This window comes from Cephus cinctus, unplaced genomic scaffold (genome assembly GCF_000341935.2).
Source record: "Cephus cinctus unplaced genomic scaffold, Ccin1 Ccin1_scaffold0396, whole genome shotgun sequence".
Taxonomy (NCBI): domain Eukaryota; kingdom Metazoa; phylum Arthropoda; class Insecta; order Hymenoptera; family Cephidae; genus Cephus; species Cephus cinctus.
The window spans coordinates 1-18,610 of NW_014333080.1; the positions used below are offsets into that span (position 1 = coordinate 1).

The window sequence follows — 18,610 nt, forward strand, 5'->3', positions numbered from 1 at the left end:
AATTTCAATTCAATTTTTATCTACTCTGTATATTCTACGAGATTTTGATTTAGCCTACATAGAATTTGATTTAACATACTTCTCAAAAACTATTGAAAAAGCCTGTTGATGAAAGATTTTTCAAAAATTGAGGTGCTACACGGGGGTCAAGTTGGCACCACAGTATCTTAAATGTGTGTTGAAAATATTTTAGCAATAGGCTTTTTCAATAGTTCTTGAAAAGTTCTATACTTCCCGGCCTCGTTCTAAGTGTTGCTTTGGGACCAGCGGTGAGTAGCGGAGAACCTCTGCCCGCCAAGCTGCACGTTCGTGTTCACGTTTAGCTCGGCTACGACAGGATTCGCATTGTCGACGGAGGCGATAATCTCAATATCTTACTTCCAAACTCGCCGCTACGATTTAGCGCCATAATTTTCGTATCGCCTAAAACCGTAGCGTTGTGTTCTCCCTGCTCATCTCTGAAGAAAATTGGCCCTGGCGATCTCCCAACTTATCTTTGATGAATATGTTTGCCTGACCGGCTATGTAAATTGAACACAATAATCTTAATTCGTGTTTTCATTAGAAAACCTAGGTGAATAATCATACGGATTTCGCCTAACACTGTTCGTATTCGGTGTATAAACTCTGTGGGCCCTCACGCTCAGTTGTGTAAGGCCAACATCCAATCTTTATTAAGAGCAGTTACTGGCATGTCCCCCATTGAATATACAGCCATAAGGAAAGGAACGAAGACACGTGCAATAGACGATTGACAATCTTTGTATGTTTAAAGAAAAAGAAACTGTATTTCAAATTACCTCAGTATTACGTCAGTGTTAAAATTCGACATACACTGATGTCTGTTCAATTCAATAGCTTCTCTTGGCTATTTGCATAGTTCACCATGTGTAATTTGTACCTGTTTAAATCAAAATAAATCTGGCGGTTCGACTGGGATGGATACTATTTAATGTATCTAATTCATTTTGTATTTTTATTCCTTTATTAGTGTTTTGATTTTTCAAAGTGACATAATATTATACAATGGATAAATTGAAAGATCCTATCATTTGTGTACCAGGTTAGTTAGAATATTATCTAGAAACATGGTTAATCTGTATATCATGTAAAGTTAACATAATTGTTCATATTGATTAAATTTAGATGATATTCTTAATTGATATGCCATTAATTTCTTAAACTTTTTAAATTTATATGTTAACTGTATGTTGTGTTGACATCATTTTATATTTACTTCAACAATTTTACATAAACAGAATATACTGAAGAAGTTACGGTAAAAGATTGGAGTATGCTGATTCTGGAATACTAATTTCTTTGCAGGTCAGAGATTGTGTGTATCAGATAAAATTAATGTACCAGGACCAGGAACGTACGAACAGCATGGATACATCTATTCAAAACTTGCTGGTGTTGTTAAACTGGCAAAGAATGAAAATGTATGAGATTCAGATAATGCATTGAAGTGTTCTTCTGTTAGGATGTGTGCTAAACATATCTACGTATTTCAGGTTTGTACAATTGAAGTACACAGCATGACGGAGCAGAGTATTGTACCTGCACCAGGAGATATTGTGACAGCAATGGTGACAATAGTCAATCAAAGATTCTGCAAATGTGTAATTAAATGTATAGGTGATATTGTATTAACAAGACCCTACAGAGGTGTGTTACGGAAAGAAGATGTGAGGGCAACAGAAAAAGACAGAGTTGAAATGTACAAATCCTTTCGACCAGGAGATATTATTCTTGCTCGAGTTGTATCCTTAGATATAAACATAATATTTGATATTACATTATTCGAACATATAATTTCACATTCTATGAATTTTCCAATACAATATTTAGATGCCAATGATTGATGTTCACACTTACCAACTTTCCACAGCAGAGAATGAATTGGGTGTCGTTATAGCTTATAGTGAAGGAGGTAATATCATACATATGATTCTGTAAAAGTTTCAGAATCCAATGATATTTAGAAAAGTCATTTTTTTTATAGGTGCTTCCATGATACCAATTAGCTGGACACAAATGCAGTGCCCTAAAACATTGGCTGTCGAATTTCGCAAAGTGGCAAAAGTTATTCCAGAACAGATTGCTCTCGAATAATAAAGTGTTTGGTTAGTGAAACTAATCACAGGTGTTTATTTTTCTACTTATAATTTACAACTCTTGTAATATATGATATGAAGAAACCATACCTTTATTACCATTCCACATCAACAATCTTTAAATCTACAATTGGAAATTAACAATCTACAATTTTAAATCTACTCTAAATTTCACTAAATGATTACTGATATTTCACAAGGAACATTATATTCTCAATAACAAGTATTATCAAAGATATTATCATACCATAAATCAAAACTGAAAAAATTATTTCAACATGATATATAGTAACTGATATAAACTCAAATGTATCATATTGTCCGATTTTAGGTTGTATCCAACGATTCAACAGTAGATTGAAAAAACCAAATTCACGTAGTTTTCGTAATCTGCAACAAAAAATCTTTAGTTTTTATAAAGATACTAATCAAAATACATAAAATTGAAGAAGACGTGAATATAAATGATTAAATTCATTATTCATGAAACTTACCCTCTATTAAAGATACGTCGGTACTTATATCCTTTAGGCAATGCAGCTGCCATCCAATTTTCAAAGTATTTTTCACCAATTGGCTCTACGTTACAATTTCTTGTAAGCCAATCATCGTTGGCTTTAAATATAGCAAATTCCTTGGAATCCGAGCAAGTTAAATATATTTTTGAGTCAGAACGACTTATGAATGATACACGACGTTGATCTGATATCCAGCGGTAGATGTCTATTTTACGTAGCTAAATGAAACGAGGGAATGCTTTAATAAATGATACAAAATTTAATAAACTATATATCAAATACCTGAAAGGCTTGATATACTACTGAATTCTCAAAGGCTATGACTTTGTACGTAGTATCTGCATAAAGAGTTTCCAGATCGACGAAAGGTGGTATATACGACTTTTGAGTCATATGTGATGTCAGTTGAGAGCTGTATGCCAACAATATCAACACGGAAAACAGACTTATAGAAATTCTAAGGATTCTTGAACTTTCAAAATCGTCTGGAATATCGCCTGAATAAATTTGGATAAATAACTTTAAAGTATCTGATGTAGTCTACTTTACAAATCATTAATAAATGTAAAAACCTTGATTGCAGATTATAGCAAAATTGTAGAATAAATGATCTTTTGGTGGAAGATTCTCTTTCCTAGTTTTTGATATTCGGGACGAAAGTTTTCGAAAAAAATAATCAGTGCTAGTAAATACTATAAATATTATAAGTATGAGTGCCCAAACTTGCCAGTTGAATAACTGAAATAACCAAGTTTTGTTGACTTTAAAATGACGCCGAGTGTATAGCCTGAAACTGTTTATATATAGACTTAATAATTTTTTTTTTATATTCAGTCAATCACATGAGTTCACAAAATTTACTTCTGCTTATACATAGGCTCAGTGTACTCCAGGTAATCCCAATTATCTGCGAAAATAGATACTGCTAATAAAACATCAGTATTGTTATCACGTATATAGTCACTGTTAATTTCAATATTATTTCCATTATTTGACAAGACAATAGTAAATATTTCGGATTCAAGCTTTGTTAAAATCATCCTGAAAGCCCAAACAGTATTTCAAATTCTGTGCGCCTGACAAGAGGATTAAATTAATTTCAAAAATGTTCTCTTTCGTATCATACTCAAAATGAAGGTACTCTGAAAGAAGTGTCCAAATGTCTCCGATAGTTCCACTAATTTTAGTGTTATTATTATAAAACATAACTACGCCTTTCTGCTGAAAAGACAAACAATTTTTGAAAAAATTCATAGAAATTTCAGTTTCAAATTTAACGCACATCCAACTTACCTCATACCCCGAAACTCTTATGTTTGTACCATTAATGTCGTATTGTTCCAAATCATAATATTCACTGTGGCACGTGTTACCATTCATATTATGAATTTGCGAAAATATATCAATACTAGAAATTAATATGAATTCTTCTGCAGTAGAATTCCAGATAAGACCGCTTATAGGACAGGAAACACAGTGGTTCATACAAATTAACGCAAGAAGACTGACTGTTAAGAAATGATTCATGATAAATTCTTAAATTAAAAATTCGTTCTCAATAATTTAATCACTCTTTAGGAACTAATAAATGTATCAATGTGCATGCAGGACCTTTCCATATGAATATTCCGGATTAATTCCAAATGTCATGAGGCTTTATAGATTCTTTGAAATTGCACAATGATTTATCGTACATAATACTTTTACGCTGATTCCATCTCTTATTCGTGATCTATTTAGTAATGCACGCGTACAATTTTTTCCAACAATTTTCCATTTGGCGAATGTGAGTCGACACGCAACGAAACGTCCTGATAAAAATCTGTTGGATAATTTCTTTTATATAGTAATTTTAATTGCCGTGTAGATGAAGGGATATAATATACAAGGATATAACACAGGGTGTGGTAAACCAATATACAAAGGCGGTATATTTTACAAAAACATTAATTGTATATTATGTTTGATTGAATATATAAAGAACTTACGCGACTAATCGTTCGCTCGCCATTGAAATACTTCACATAAATTAGTTAAGCCTAATTTCTCGATAGCGACGAATCATCTAGGATGAATTTAGACGTGGGCAACGACACAGGAATCTATGGAAATACAATAATAATAATAATTAAGGAAGATAATCGACACCCTGGAGATTCGTCATACTTTATTTATTAAAGTCTTATTCGGGTTGTTCTCTATTATGTTGTTTCAAAAGTACACATTTTCTATTGCCTATTACGACCGATCGATATTATCCATGAAAGATTCTGAAATCTTCGAATACCGACAACCAGTAATCGCCATTGTCGGTTACTTTTTACTTTTCCGTCAGCGAGAAATTGACTTGCGATTTTCGCTATAAAAAATTATAAAAAGTATCCAACACGCATTGCCCTATTTCTCGCATTTTCATCATTTTGTTTATTCGCTCGCTTCGTGCGCCTTATAAATCGGAGTTTGTTTCTTAATGATTAATGTTCACTCTAATAATTTTTAGGGCAGGCGTGAAATCCATCTAATGGTCGTTGGAGTGCTTCTCCTGCTACTTCGTTTAAAACGATAATATACTTGAAGAAATAAACGGACGAGCGTGGATTATCACGTCTGCCCTTTTTATGCTCCATACACATATTCTTTTTATGGCGTTGCATTATTTATACATACATTTTGGGAAGCAACAATCTCATGATGAAACAATCTAGGTAGGGAGAAACCATTTATTTGGATTGGTATTGTAATTCATAGGAATAAGATTAATGATTAATGTCTTTGTATGCGTGCAGATATTGCATTAACTGATTATGAAATGAAATGTATAATTTTTAAGTCTTTTTTGCAAATTTTGCATTTGTTATTGGCAGTGAACCTATTCGTTCTTTCGTTACCGTGGTCACACTTGATGCTACATTTCTCATATGAATGTTGGAAAATATTAGTCTAATTATTTAATAGCGTTGTGTTGTTTTTTTGAAACTTATTGCAAACAAGACTATGCCGTTTATTGGTTTTTAATATTTTTATAGTGAATATCATTGGACACACAGGATTCTTTCAATGGTATTGTACAGCAATCTGTTTGTTTGCAATGTTCGTTTTTTGGAATAACCAGATTAAATGCGATTCGTACAAAAGATCTTGTAATATATTACTGATTAGTGTCAATTATTTTGCGTAGATTTATGACGCTCACGAAATTGTTATGCCTACAAATATAAAAAGACACTCGCTTCGATTCTCACGTCACTACGTATCTCTGCTATGAAATCTCGTAAAATCCTTACTAGAGACACGTAGTCGTATTAATAGAATTTGTATAGCAATTTTCTCAAAACAGAAAACTACAGCCAATTGATTTTGAATCGGTAAACAATTACAGTCGTCGAGTACCTGACGTCCTAAATATGCGGTACCACATACCTATATAAAAAAAATGGTAAACTCTTCAACTTGTAAATTCTTTAAAAAAAGAAAAAAATTAAAACATGTACCAATAAATATCGTGGAATACGTGCGTTCAGTCGAAAATTACAGGAAGAAACAATACAACTTATATGATAACTAAAATTAAAAAAAAGGAACGCTATCACCTTCTCTAACGCACAATCGCGCGTTAACACGAAAGTGAAACGCATAGACTAAGAAGTAAAACATTTTCCTTGGAACAGAGTGTGTATAAAGTATGCATATCCTATTCAAAATAAATAATACACTTAAATACCATAATTAGGTACTTTAAACTAAGTACCTATATTTTCAAATCAATCTCGTTTTTTATCTGCTTGAAACAGAATATAGAGAAAATATATAATAACCATCACTTCGGGGTAATCCTCCAGCATTCTCTGGACTTCCAATAATGAACCACTCTTTAATACTCATAACTCACAGTACCATGATCCATTGAAGGAAAAAAATATATAAGTAAAAAAGACGTCATCATTAACCGGAACTGTGACTTTCTCAAAAAGTTTCACCAAAGGATGAAGTTCTGAGGAAAAATACCCTTCATCCAAAAAGAAAGAAAAACCCAACAGGATCATGAATATTGAACTTCCGGGAAGTCCTATCCTCTTGACCGATCTCGATGGAGAAAGATATAAAGTGCTACGAACGAACGTAATGTTTCTAGCAAAAATATAAATGCATTTTATCGAATCGAGCACTATTCTGTTTCCAAAGGATAAGGAGGACATCTTTCAGAGAGTCCACACTGTCTTAGCTCTCGATTGCAGAAATCTATGCTGCCATCTATGTCAGTACTTTTCTGAAAAATCTTATGATATACCAGGACATTATGGATCCCGTTTCGAAACTCTTGTTTCCGTCATGACTTTACTGGGATCCGGTAACCTCACTACCAACTGTGCACCATTTTGCATAGGTCTGGTACCATTTGGCGGATTAGTTTTGGGTATCGGCTGGGGAACCGATGGTAGTACTTTCTTTGCACCGCTTAATTTCGGCGAACAGCATAGTTTGTCATTGTAATCATTTAAATTAACATTTGCTGTCGTGTTTTGATAACCTACTGTTTTTATAGGTGTACTGTGCTCACCATAATTACAGGTTCTCTGATCCATTGCAGAATTTGAATTTTGAAAGTTCGGTGGTAGCATCTTAATGGAACTACTGTGATCATTTACACTGCAGATATTGGGATCCATGTTAATCTTGAAAGTAGTGTCTTTCCGGTTCAGTGAATCGGTTTTGTAGATTGGAGCCGATAGTTGTGTTGAGTTTGTCTTGTTAGTGCTTTTATGGCTACTTCCTGAGTAGCTGGTAACCGAGTCATTGCAGAAGTCACTTAGGTACGTTTGATTCGTATACCAGTTGTGTAGTCTATGATGAATTTCTGGGAACTGCGGCCTCCGATTTACTACTTCGTGCCAGCATTCGATCATTAAACTGTAAATCATTGTTGGACAATCCTCAGGACATGGTAAGAGTTGCCTCGAGCGGATCATGTCAATGACCTCCTGGTTATTGTATCCATAATACGGCTATAAATATAAAGACAATAATTAGGACAAAGTTTAATTACTTTATATCTTGTGCAATACAATTGTTCTTTAAATTACTTGTAAACCATAGCTGTAAATTTCCCAGAGGACTACACCAAAACTCCAGACATCAGATTCCGTTGTGAATTTCCCATAGAGGATGGATTCTGGTGGCATCCAACGTACAGGTAACAAACTTTTCGACTGCACTCTATAATAGTCGCTGCTGTATATGTCACGCGATAATCCAAAATCTGATATTTTCACAGTCAAATTTTCGCCAACAAGACAATTCCTTGCTGCTAGGTCACGATGCACATAATGGTGGCCGGCTAGGTACTCCATACCTGAATACATTAAAAATTATATTTATTATGAATAATTTAAAATAAATAATCGCATTGTACCCATATCCTACCTGATGCGATTTGCAATGCAATATGTAAAAATTCAGGCTGCTCTAATACTTTTCCAGTTCCATTACTCAAAGGTACATCAGATCTTGGCGAGTGGCATATTAGAAATTCGTGCAAGTCTCCTTGTGTCATATATTCAAAAAGCATACACATGGGTTCACCTTTCAAGATAACCCCAAGCAAACAGATTATGTTAGGGTGTCTAAGGTCAGTCATAAGATCCACTTCTCTTTTGAAATCACTTTGAGTTTTCGGACTTGCATTTTCTTTGAGAGTTTTCACCGCGACGAAGATTGGGGCCTCGGTTTTGTTTCCGCTTTGTAACTCTCCTTTGTAGACTTTTCCTGTAAGATGGCGTAACAGACATGCGTTCTTGAATAATGCCAGAGGAAAATTAAATGAGTTATGAAATAGTTGGAACTTTATATTATGATAGAAAATGATTTTAGTTTTTACCAAAGGCTCCTTCTCCGAGCTCCTGAATAAATACGACGTTATTCACTGTAAATTGTGGGACGCGATTATTGGACGTTCTACTACTTCCGCTACTTAGTGTTCCGGTTCCAGGAGTTGTGGCTCCCGGACCTGCTAGGAGGGAACTCATCTCCATTGGTTGAGTTGTACTGCGTCTTCCGTCATAAATATTTTTGTCACACTGCATCCCAGTCAATATCTATTATTGAAATTGTATTTGTACTGACAACATAACTCCGTTTACTTTACTCGGATATTGAAATTTACCTTATTAGATGGCAAATGATTTGTTTGTCTTCGAGACTTTCGACTTTTGTAGCAACAACAATAACAGATTAAAATTATAACAAATCCTCCGGTTAATACAACTCCAACCACGGCATAGATCCATAAGTTTTCTACTACAAATAGAAAGAATGAAAATTAAGTTAGTGTTACAGTCTATAAATGGCTCACGTCCACTATTTAATGCTTAGATTCAAGTATATTTTAGCTTACCACATTTAGGTATATTACAATATTCTTGTTGCATTCTGTTATTAGCATCGACATAACACCATGGCTGGGCTTCCTTGCCACCGGGATTTCTACAATAGGAATGCCACCCAGCTAGCTCAGGATAATCAGAAATTTGTAGATTGAATTCATGAGACCATCGTAAACATGGGCGGCCATTAGCGCTAGTCTTGGCAACACCACGGTAAGATTTGCCGCTGCCCCAATAGCAATAATCATCTGTCAATAATTAAAAGATCAACATTTAGTTCATGTAAAGTTTCATATGAATATTTCATATATCTTCAATGCATTAGAATCGTTGAAGTGTCCGTATTGAAAAGAAAAATTAAACTTACTTTCTTGCACATTTTCAGTAGAGATTCCAAGACTCAGACAATCGGCAGCCTCAATACTATCATCTGCAGGTAAATCAGAACATTCTACCAATGGTAATATTTGTCCAATGTCCGGATGCCGCTTAGCAATTGCGTATTCCTTGCGACAAAGTTCGTTCTCCAACATTTCGCACTCCTGACGACATATTCGTCGAAGTTTTCGGTTCATTCCATTTTTTCCGGCTGATCGTGAATCCCCGTAACTTTGACTAATGATTTTCCGATTAGGTCCGTTTCCATCCTTGTCAAGAGTGAATTCAAAATTCGAGGCACCAAATTTGGCACTACGTTTCTGTGGAAGACCATGCGTTCGTGCGAAATCGTCCAGACTGTCTTCGCCGTCCGTTTCATCAGGTCGCAGGCGATCATCCTGATTTGCGTTGAGTAGGTTGAAAAGTTGCGTGCTAGCTTCGGAATTCTTTGGTTTTTGCATTTTCGGTGGGTCCCGACATATTGGGAAGACGGAGTAGCATAAGGATGGTTTAGCATAACCCTCGCAGTTCGACGAAAGTTCACTGAAAATTATAACATATAGTCTGCTATCCTTGTTACTCTGTACTTTATTGTGTATTCTCATCTGAAGGAAGACTGATACACTTTTTATAGAAATTAATATAAATCTAGACATTTATTTGTGTTTTGTACACTTGATATCTGGATAAATACAAAGATGCAATTTATTGTATCTTAAATCGTCGCACTATTAAAGAATGATAAGAATGTTGCCTGGGAATTGGAATATATTATCGCACAACATAGAAGTTTATAAGTAACGTTAACAACCGCAATAATTGAAAACAAAATATACTTACTTTGAAAAATTAATGACTCCAAATGCTCGCATAAGTTTATTCTCCAGCAGTTTTTGTGTCATAGGATGAGGAATATAAACAGACTGATTCCCAAGAAATTGGGCGCAAATTTTGCCTACATACACCTGGACGTACAATACAAAGGGTTGTAAAACATAATCAACTGATGGCATCTACTGTCTCCAGTACTAAATTGAAAGTTTACCTCGCATGTTCCTTCTTGATTGTCTTTACGTCCAGGCATTGAGTTTGCTCCTGGAAGTCCGGCAAAGCTGGTCATGCCAGGTGGCAATTGAATATTGACATTACTAAGGCCACTGAGTGCAGTAAGGTCAACAGTGCTTGATTGCGAGCTTGTTGGCTGAGGACTTGGTGATAATATGCTAAGTGGATTCGTTGGAGATAAATGTGAAATGTGCGGAGTCGATACTCCAATCCCTGAGATGTCCAAATTGTCTCCATCTGCAGTGCTATAATAAGAAAATTTAAAATATAGTTTGGAGCATATACTAATATATGTAATATATCTAGCTCCAAATAGCAAATAAAACCTAATAACTTTGACGATGGTTAATCGCCAAACTTATTTAATGTAATCTTTCATTCAGAAAAACGAATATACACACAAATCTTTATGTTTTTACAGCATAAAATACCAAAGCTTTTCAACAGTAAGAGAACAACATATTTTTAATGTAGCATAACCTCTTGAGCAGTAAATACAAAAGATTTAATAATAGTAAACATAGTCCACCAAAAAAACTTAGTTGAAATAAATTAATAAAGTTGAATTAGAAATAAAATTTTATGTCAAAATTGTTGAAAAATAGAAATGTACACAGAGAAATCTGTCTATCCCATTGATATAACCTGACGCAAAACGTCAACACAAAGTGCACCACCTTGTCTCAACAATATCCGTAACATATTCAATGCTCTTTTTCTTAGCTTGTATAAAAATACACAAATTTTGCAACAATACTAGGTACACGAGTAGCCTCATAATCATAAAAATACTATCAAAACATTGAATTTCAACATAAAAGCCAGCGTCATTTAACATAACATCTAGTGGCCATTTGTAAACTGCGCTTCCATTTCCATCTAACATACTAGCCGAGAACTATGCTATCTGCTCCAACATAATCCCATCATGTTTTGTGCTGGTAACTGTAGATGTGCTCAAACAGTTCAAAGAGTTCTTCACTGACTTTTAAAAGATATTCCTACCGCGTGACACTAGAAACGTATGTATGGAGCGAATGCTAAACCAAGAGGCAGTTGTAAAAGAAGCAGAGGACAAAGGTAAAAGCCCCGAGGAGCGTTACCCGGCTCGTAAAACTACAATTCCTGTAACGTTTAGTGATTTTATGATTACCCGTCAAGAAGCTCTGGAAAATGAGCGATCATCGGCGAGTAACTATCAGCATCGGCACCAGGGTTAACTATCCGGCCACCTGAAAGGAAACAAGAAGATCAATTATGTGAAACAGTTTGGATGCAAATTTGTTCATCTTATATAGTGAGATATAAAGTTTGCTGAGGTATCGTGATGTCTTCTTTACGCCTCAAGCAATTACGGGTAAGGTATACATACTACCAAATTTAGTAATCGCCTCTAATGAGCCCTCTAATGAAATTAAATTCGCAGCACCATTTTCAGGCTTTGCTAACGACTGGCCATAGAATATAAATAATAGAGATTGATGAGCATAATTTTCCTTATATATTTACTGACTCCCAGACAGTTTTAGAACGTCTCTATTGCTCTCGTACAATTAGCTTCTCACAGATAAATATATATTTTACACCGGCTATCTTGATTTTAGTTAACCCAATGCTAAGTATCATTCCTCAATAAATTGTATGGTTCGTTCTCATCAAATGGTTCTTTCTTAGCTTTATTAGGGTGCACTGGACTTATAACTTATAAGTAATGACACAGTAATATCAAAAAAAAAAAAAAAAGAAAGCAAGCGCGTGTAAATTAAATCTTTTTCTATCCTGAGACTCTTTTGAAGAGTCTCATTTTATACAAGAAACACGTCGCACCCGGTTTTTTCTAAAAAAAAATCGACATCTCTCGCGCATTCATATTTATTACTTATTTTCAGCAGCGCTTCCACGATCCTTTATGTAAACAGAATTTCAGAGAGTCAAAGGTGTCGAAAGGGAACACGCCTGGCTGCAAGAGTCGAAATTCTCCTGAAATTTTTTTTCTTTAGTGACTCGACTCAGTTTCGACGCTTCTCTTTACTAGCGCGAAGGTGACAAATTGCGGATAAACTTTTATATCTCACACTTTACAGTAGCAGCACAGTGAGAGAAGCCTTGGAATTTCGATGAACTCGAGTTCATCCGACGTCCTAGAAAAACTTGGGAAAACTCGATAAAATTAAAGTCGAGAAATATCAGAGATGTCGTACATTATCCAAGAAGGATGTACCATTCTTCTCCACTGGTGACTTTAAAGGAACGACGATCCTCTGGGTCAGACAGAAGTTGACTCCACGATGAAATATACGACTTCTATAAGCGGCTAAAAATAAGAGCGTAGAAATCGAGCATAGATCTCAATTGATCTTGTTGCTTAGCCAACTGATAGTAAGAACTCCTTAAGTGTCTCCTCGTTATCCAGCCGGTTCGCATTACATTGAGACGTTTGGTGAAGTCGTGCAATAAAATCGTATCTTGACTCGTGACTCCTTTCTCACTACGTAAAACAAATGTTTTTCTTGCACGAGAAAAACTACGGAGACACTTTATCACCCGGTTAAAGTCCTCCCGTTTGTTTGCAACTTTGGCAGGCACTCCTACTGGAAGAATCGCCCCACGGCAAAGATTCGATCGATCGATATTCCTGAATGAGATTCGAGGGAGATTCCACGTATTAATAACGAGACGTATCTCGTCTCCTGAGGCAATTCGAACGAAGATGAAAGACCATCGGATTCATTGGATGTTTTCAAAATGATCCGAATGCCGTTGAAAAAAATTTAAATTTAAAAATCTTCCCACTCGAGCACAGACCTTTGATTCTTCCGCTATGAGTTTTGCAGGCAAAATTTCATGAGTCCCGTTTTTCTCGTGCTCCCCCTTATTTTTCCTACAACTCAATTTAAATATAATATCGTACAGAATTCGCCCACGATCCATCGCCCTTTGTCCTCGGTACTATGTTAATTCAATGGTAAATAATCGATTCGTCATCTTCCTCCTCAATTTCTAGACACTCAGAATAAAACTTCTAGAGCAAACACATCCTTCATGCCGGCTACGAAGCAAACAAACGTAAAAAGATACCCTAACCTTAGTATTTGTATGGTAAACCATTTTTTTTTTTCATCATGCAATTCGTACAATGCCGATACGCAGTCATATATGCTATTACACGGTAGCAGGTTGTTGCGAAAAAAAAGTTTTTACGTTCTGCTTTACTCATTTATTGTTATCCAACTTTGTCTTTGTTCTTGTGCAAAGGCGTGTCCGCCAGCGGGAAAGACGTCATTGTAATATAGTTCGGGACAAAAATGTAATGGGGGGTAGGTTGGCAAGCTTGTCAAGTACATTTCAAAGGAACTTTTATTTACTTTGTATTTCCGTGATTCACTGCAGGAGATGCAGAAGAAATAGACTGCAGTCCACCCTCCCTAGCGAAGCTACTGGGGTAGATTCAGATTTCTGATATTATTTGCTTTGTGCCACTGTTAGAGCTTCGCGGACTTCCTCGTATAGTACCTACGTATATCTTATACACGTACAAAGTAAATATCGAGGGTGTCTCCCCGAAAACCAATTCAACCACAATAAAGCCCTATGATTATTGTGCAAAATTACTTTTTTTCTTCTAAAGACTTACAGACACCCTATAAGGAATACAGGACGAGATACTTTTGATCTTTTTTGTTGGTAATTTTCTTTAAATTTTCTTCCCTCTCGCCCTACACAATATTGTTACACGTTACCGAGTATCTCGCTGTAGTAAATCCCTCTTGGATTTGAAAAAATGACTTAGCAGAAAAAAAGAGGGAAATTTCAACTTTGAGTACAACCTTGTATACATATGTTAGTCACTCAGGCAAAATGATATTTCCATTTGAATTGTTACACATATATATACATACATTTATCCAATTCCATGGTTTAACCCTTGTATTACGTATGTAGGCTTGTCCAGCTGGAAACACCGTCTTATCTTCATCATTATATTCCCGACTAAATGCTTTTATCAATTATCATAATTCGGTGCGTCCTCATTTACGTGTCCGTCGATCTAATCGGAACTGAAGGCGACTCGTAAACGAGGGACCATTTGTAGCCGTCCTTCGTTCCTTTAACAAATTCTCCCTTAATTCCTCAGAAGCATCTCGATGCTACCGGTTCGGGCTATTTAACATTTTTTCTCCATTCTTTTCCTATATACTCGATCAATTAGCGTTTCTCAAAGTGATTACAAGAACTGGTTTCAGAAAAAGATACAGATAATCAGCTACTAAAAAGGAATCGTTGACCAAACGTTAATAGGAAGAATATCGTTAGTTCAGGATAAACGTAAATTCGCAATTAGTACTGGACAACTATTAATTTCAATTCCACCCCGTTATATGAATCAACCGGAAATCCAAGTCGTGTCCTCGACAAATGTCCACATGTACTTCCGGTTGTAGGAGTTGGGTCGTACGAAACACCTCCCCGAAAACTTCATTCATGTCGAACGATAAATTCGCATACATAGAAGCAGCCACAACGTTGTCGCGGATATAGCGTTCGGCATCGACTTCGTTGGCAGCCCACGTATTATGTATCTCAAACAGGAAGTGCAAAAGATAAGGGAGCCTGGGGTCATTAATAACTCCCCTTCCCAAACCCAAGACCCACTCCTGGTTAATTCTCCTACTACTCGAATACTCGCGATACGGGCACGCTTATTGTGCACTATGTAGCACATATTACAGCATTGGGCGTGATCGAGGGTTCCTTACGTAGGAACCATTCAAGGTTGCTAATGCGTTTCTGAATGAATCGACTTTTCCCTGATACGAGAGTAGCGCTGACTAAGTGTATACACGTACATCGCTTATACGATTCTTGCTACGTTACTTATGCACGACTCAAATATTCATATTGTTAAATATATTTTTACGAAATTCTTAATTTTTCCTCAGATCCATTTCCACGGGTGCGCCGCGAGGAGAAAGGAAACGGCAAAATCTTCTGGCAAAAGACATTGAAAATATTTGTTGCTGTCGCAGCATACATCAGATACGCACAATGGCCGCGGCTCATTCTCAAGCGTTTGATTTTAATATTCACTGGACGTCTCATCAATCTTGGTCAAATAGGCCAGTACTTTAGCGGTCGCGACGCCCGCGCATGCCTAGCTGTCTGTAATGTATTATTCATAAGGGTGGCTTGGTAAGTGTTGTCTCAAATTCAATCCAATAGTGCATGCACGCGAAGCTCCACGCACGTGATTCCGTCTGCTCCCGCTGGTGAGCGGACACTTAAGAGAAGCGGCATTTATTTTATTTTTATTTACTTTTTTCTCCATAGGCTCTTCCTCCGACTTTCTGCTGTCTGCGATAAGTGCGATCTGCATAATCGAATTGACGGGGGTATCGATCGACTACCGCCTTAACGAATTCCCTGCAATAGTGTTACCGATGTCCTGCTTATCATTCTGACAGAGCAGCGTTCTCCTGGTAGCACGTTGCCTTCTGTTACGTATGTTACTCCTAGTTTAATGTGAAATTGAATAGGCATCTGCGCATGCGCCCAAGTCAAAAGGATAAACGCCAATCTATACGATGGGTCGAACGAGGATTTAATATTTTCTGGAGAGTAAATTATAGCGATTTTAATCTCTCCGTAGGGATTAGGTATTTCCTGTTTTCTCATATTGCGACTGGATCATCTAGTTCCTGATAGGTGGTCGCAGCTGCATAGGCGGTTGACGCATGTGCATAGGGGGAGGTAAGAGGGACGAATGGGAAGCTACTAGTGTGGCGTCTAGCGGAATTATAATTTCATGTAATTCCGCTAATGGGGATTAGCTAGCGGGTGGGCATAAAATAATATTAAGCGAAACACCCTAGGCCGCAATGTAGGTTTATAACGTAATCCGCTTTAATCCTCGTTGGGGATTATTTTGCATGGCAAACACTCACCCCTCGTTGGATGGCCAACGTTGAAAGTCCTAAGGGAGATCCTCGAGTTTGCAAGAATATCAGGTGCGTAATATGCCTGTGAAAAGTGTAATAGGCAGACGTGGAAAGTGCAGCGGGAATTTTTGAGGCGTTTCGAAATTTTTTGGTCGAACTGTGCAATTTCTGTAATAACATTGTCACGCTCCAACTACGGGCTAAGTACCGTCCGATGCAGATAAACGTCAAGTTATTATAACGTTCCTGCGACGGGGGTGCAGACGTCATTCCCAGCGTCGGTTCGTGGTGTTTTCGCGCACGAGCTAGCAGTTGTGCTTCATGCTGGTTGCCAAATAATTTTGGGGCTCTATTCATTTTGAAAAGTCACAACGATCACCGGCTGGTGGTTTGTTCGGTTGGTTACCAGGTTGGTTAACATAACCTCGCAACTTTCGTCTTTGACATTCCTATTGGTACCATTTGCATCTCTGCAACAGTCGCCGTCGTGTTCAGGAGGATTGACCTGACGCGTCAGGCATGGCCAAAATAATGGTGAAGGAGAAATACTGCAATCTAAGGTAAAAAGAAAACTGAATTTTCTAGAAAACCGCTTTCTTTACGGTCGCTAAGCTTCACTTATTTTTTAAACGTTAAATCAACAGATTCTACAAGACGCTGTCGGGTTCCATCGATCGCGTCAAGAATTCGAAGATAGTTCCCGAAGTTTCGGCTCAAGGAAAACATTGTCAGCATCCGACGAAGGGACTGCTAAAGAATTCTCTCCGGTAATTGGAAACACGCTCGAGCGCCAACTCTCGATAAACTCTCGTTAATCTTCTGGATAACGAATTAATCGGTAGCAGCTTCAAGTTGTTCGATCAATTTCTTGAATAAGCAATATGGATACGGCGAAGCTTAGCTGTCGCTAGAATTTTCCAAGCTATTCCTACAAAGAGTGCCACGTATATCATACGTATGTATAGTATACGATTATTTAACATTATCGAAGCATCGTTCAATAAATACACCATGTAGATATAGTCTGGACGCATTTCATTGGCGAATTTGAATCTGTCATACAGTCGATAGATAGTTACTCACATTGCCGGAGGCTACGTTTAATAAATACACGAGTCGTGGCTGCATAGTTTAAACACACGAGCGAGTCACCATTACGTACAGCGGTGCGTACGTGCGTGGGATAATCCAAAATGTAGATAGGTTCCCTTGCATTTCCCCATTTATGAGCTTTCCCGTTTTGTGGTTTGGTCCAAAACGTTCATTTCTCCCATGCAAAACAAATGATAAAAAAAACATTTCAAATGGCGGGTGAATTTTCGCATCTACATCTACGTACAGGATCGACGGGTAAAAGAGTTTCTCTGAATCGACTATAGCTGGAGAAAAGTATTGATATACGTATAAAGCATGAATGGATCTATGGATCTTCCGGTGAGAAATTATGATCGAGCGTGAAATTTGTGAGGAACGTTCCAGAGGATGTTCAGTGCATTACCTAAGTAGATTAGATAGCACTAGGTGCAGTTCAGTTCGGTAGAGTTTCGAGTCGGCATGGTAACGACCAACGGAAGTCCTTCCTCCCGCATTCGTATCTCTGCGGAACAGAATTGAGCATGAGCTTTCCGCACTGACAATGAAGCGTTTCTCAAGAATTCAAGCCGGAAATGCAAATGGCAGGGCTGCTAGGTTATTCACGATGCGGCGCCGTAGGCCTTTAATCTCAGATTCTACAGGCGCGTACGCAGTACAGAAGAGACGAAGGACCGCCAACGTCAAGAAGATCGGTCCAGCAGTTTTTCACAGAAGAAACTCGAGCTCTTCGCAGATAACTTTAAGAGAGAGAGAGAGAGAGAGAGAGAGAGAGAGAGAGAGAGAGAGAGAGGAAGAGGAAAGGAAAAGAGATGAAAGAGAAGATGAACAGTTATACATCTTATCGTTCTTTGTTATTATTTCTTATTTTTTATTTTAATCTCGCCACCCTACCAATCTCCAGCCCAAAGACTAGTCCGCGTGAAAACCCATTTTGTTCCTTGCCCAAAAACAAAATAGCGGTCCTAGATATAATTTTCTCGTGAATTCTTAATAAGCGAAGCCGAAGGAACCGTTTCGCCGGTTAAGGCGAAACAAAATATCTGTTCGTTCTTATCTGCGAGAGTGGAAGAGGCTGGCTGAACTCTCGACCGTTACGAAAAAAAAAAAAAAAAAAAAAAAAA

The 18,610-nt window shown here is 37.1% G+C and overlaps 3 protein-coding genes and 1 long non-coding RNA gene across 8 annotated transcripts in view; 2 read left to right on the forward strand and 2 right to left on the reverse strand.

Annotated features, from left to right (window-relative positions):
* The first annotated feature begins 403 nt into the window (after positions 1-403).
* LOC107267300 (exosome complex component CSL4) lies at positions 404-2,201 on the forward strand. The gene is made up of 6 exons (XM_025084552.1): positions 404-763; positions 992-1,063; positions 1,327-1,442; positions 1,515-1,763; positions 1,852-1,933; positions 2,006-2,201. Exons 2-6 carry the CDS (start codon positions 1,027-1,029, stop codon positions 2,113-2,115), a joined length of 594 nt encoding a protein of 197 aa, XP_024940320.1. The 5' UTR covers positions 404-763; positions 992-1,026; the 3' UTR covers positions 2,116-2,201.
* On the reverse strand, positions 2,187-4,482 carry LOC107267299. Of its 3 annotated transcripts, XM_025084551.1 has the most exons (8): positions 4,247-4,482; positions 3,929-4,143; positions 3,762-3,856; positions 3,497-3,676; positions 3,208-3,428; positions 2,918-3,132; positions 2,612-2,853; positions 2,187-2,507 (listed from the first exon to the last, which is right to left on the reverse strand). In XM_025084551.1, the coding sequence occupies exons 2-8, from the start codon at positions 4,118-4,120 to the stop codon at positions 2,300-2,302; spliced, it is 1,353 nt and encodes a 450-aa protein (XP_024940319.1). In that variant the 5' UTR covers positions 4,121-4,143; positions 4,247-4,482; the 3' UTR covers positions 2,187-2,299. The 3 variants fall into 3 exon arrangements, with proteins under 3 accessions (XP_024940319.1, XP_024940318.1, XP_015594314.1); XM_025084550.1 differs by having other exon boundaries at positions 3,762-3,853; positions 3,929-4,409; XM_015738828.2 differs by having other exon boundaries at positions 3,929-4,409.
* An 86-nt stretch (positions 4,483-4,568) lies between these two features.
* The window catches only part of LOC107267291 (tyrosine-protein kinase transmembrane receptor Ror), a 137,197-nt gene continuing 123,155 nt past the window's right edge, over positions 4,569-18,610 (reverse strand). For 2 of the 3 annotated variants that reach the window (XM_015738805.2, XM_025084547.1), the window contains 10 exons: positions 11,612-11,690; positions 10,439-10,703; positions 10,234-10,358; positions 9,383-9,936; positions 9,027-9,263; positions 8,796-8,929; positions 8,511-8,727; positions 8,057-8,398; positions 7,717-7,985; positions 4,569-7,638 (listed from right to left, as the gene is read on the reverse strand). In XM_015738805.2, coding sequence (XP_015594291.1) covers positions 6,931-7,638; positions 7,717-7,985; positions 8,057-8,398; positions 8,511-8,727; positions 8,796-8,929; positions 9,027-9,263; positions 9,383-9,936; positions 10,234-10,358; positions 10,439-10,703; positions 11,612-11,690 — 2,930 coding nt within the window. In that variant the 3' untranslated portion in view covers positions 4,569-6,930. Of the gene's footprint in view, positions 7,639-7,716; positions 7,986-8,056; positions 8,399-8,510; positions 8,728-8,795; positions 8,930-9,026; positions 9,264-9,382; positions 9,937-10,233; positions 10,359-10,438; positions 10,704-11,135; positions 11,321-11,611; positions 11,691-18,610 lie in introns of those variants that run through there. The other variant, XM_015738807.2, reaches the window with a different exon arrangement.
* Positions 11,679-17,390, forward strand: LOC112494284. Its single transcript, XR_003059552.1, has 4 exons — positions 11,679-11,815; positions 15,399-15,648; positions 15,787-16,954; positions 17,039-17,390. It is a non-coding gene; the product is annotated as an uncharacterized LOC112494284 (long non-coding RNA).

Coding starts and splice junctions, on each gene's coding strand:
- LOC107267300 (XM_025084552.1), top strand. CDS start 1,027: ATGGATAAATTGAAAGATCCTATCATTTGTGTACCAG. Junction 1,064..1,326: donor TCCTATCATTTGTGTACCAG/GTTAGTTAGAAT, acceptor ATTTCTTTGCAG/GTCAGAGATTGTGTGTATCA. Junction 1,443..1,514: donor AACTGGCAAAGAATGAAAAT/GTATGAGATTCA, acceptor TACGTATTTCAG/GTTTGTACAATTGAAGTACA.
- LOC107267299 (XM_015738828.2), bottom strand. CDS start 4,162: ATGAATCATTTCTTAACAGTCAGTCTTCTTGCGTTAATTTGTATGAAC. Junction 3,677..3,761: donor TCAGAGTACCTTCATTTTGA/GTATGATACGAA, acceptor TTGGGCTTTCAG/GATGATTTTAACAAAGCTTG. Junction 2,508..2,611: donor CGACGTATCTTTAATAGAGG/GTAAGTTTCATG, acceptor TTTTTGTTGCAG/ATTACGAAAACTACGTGAAT.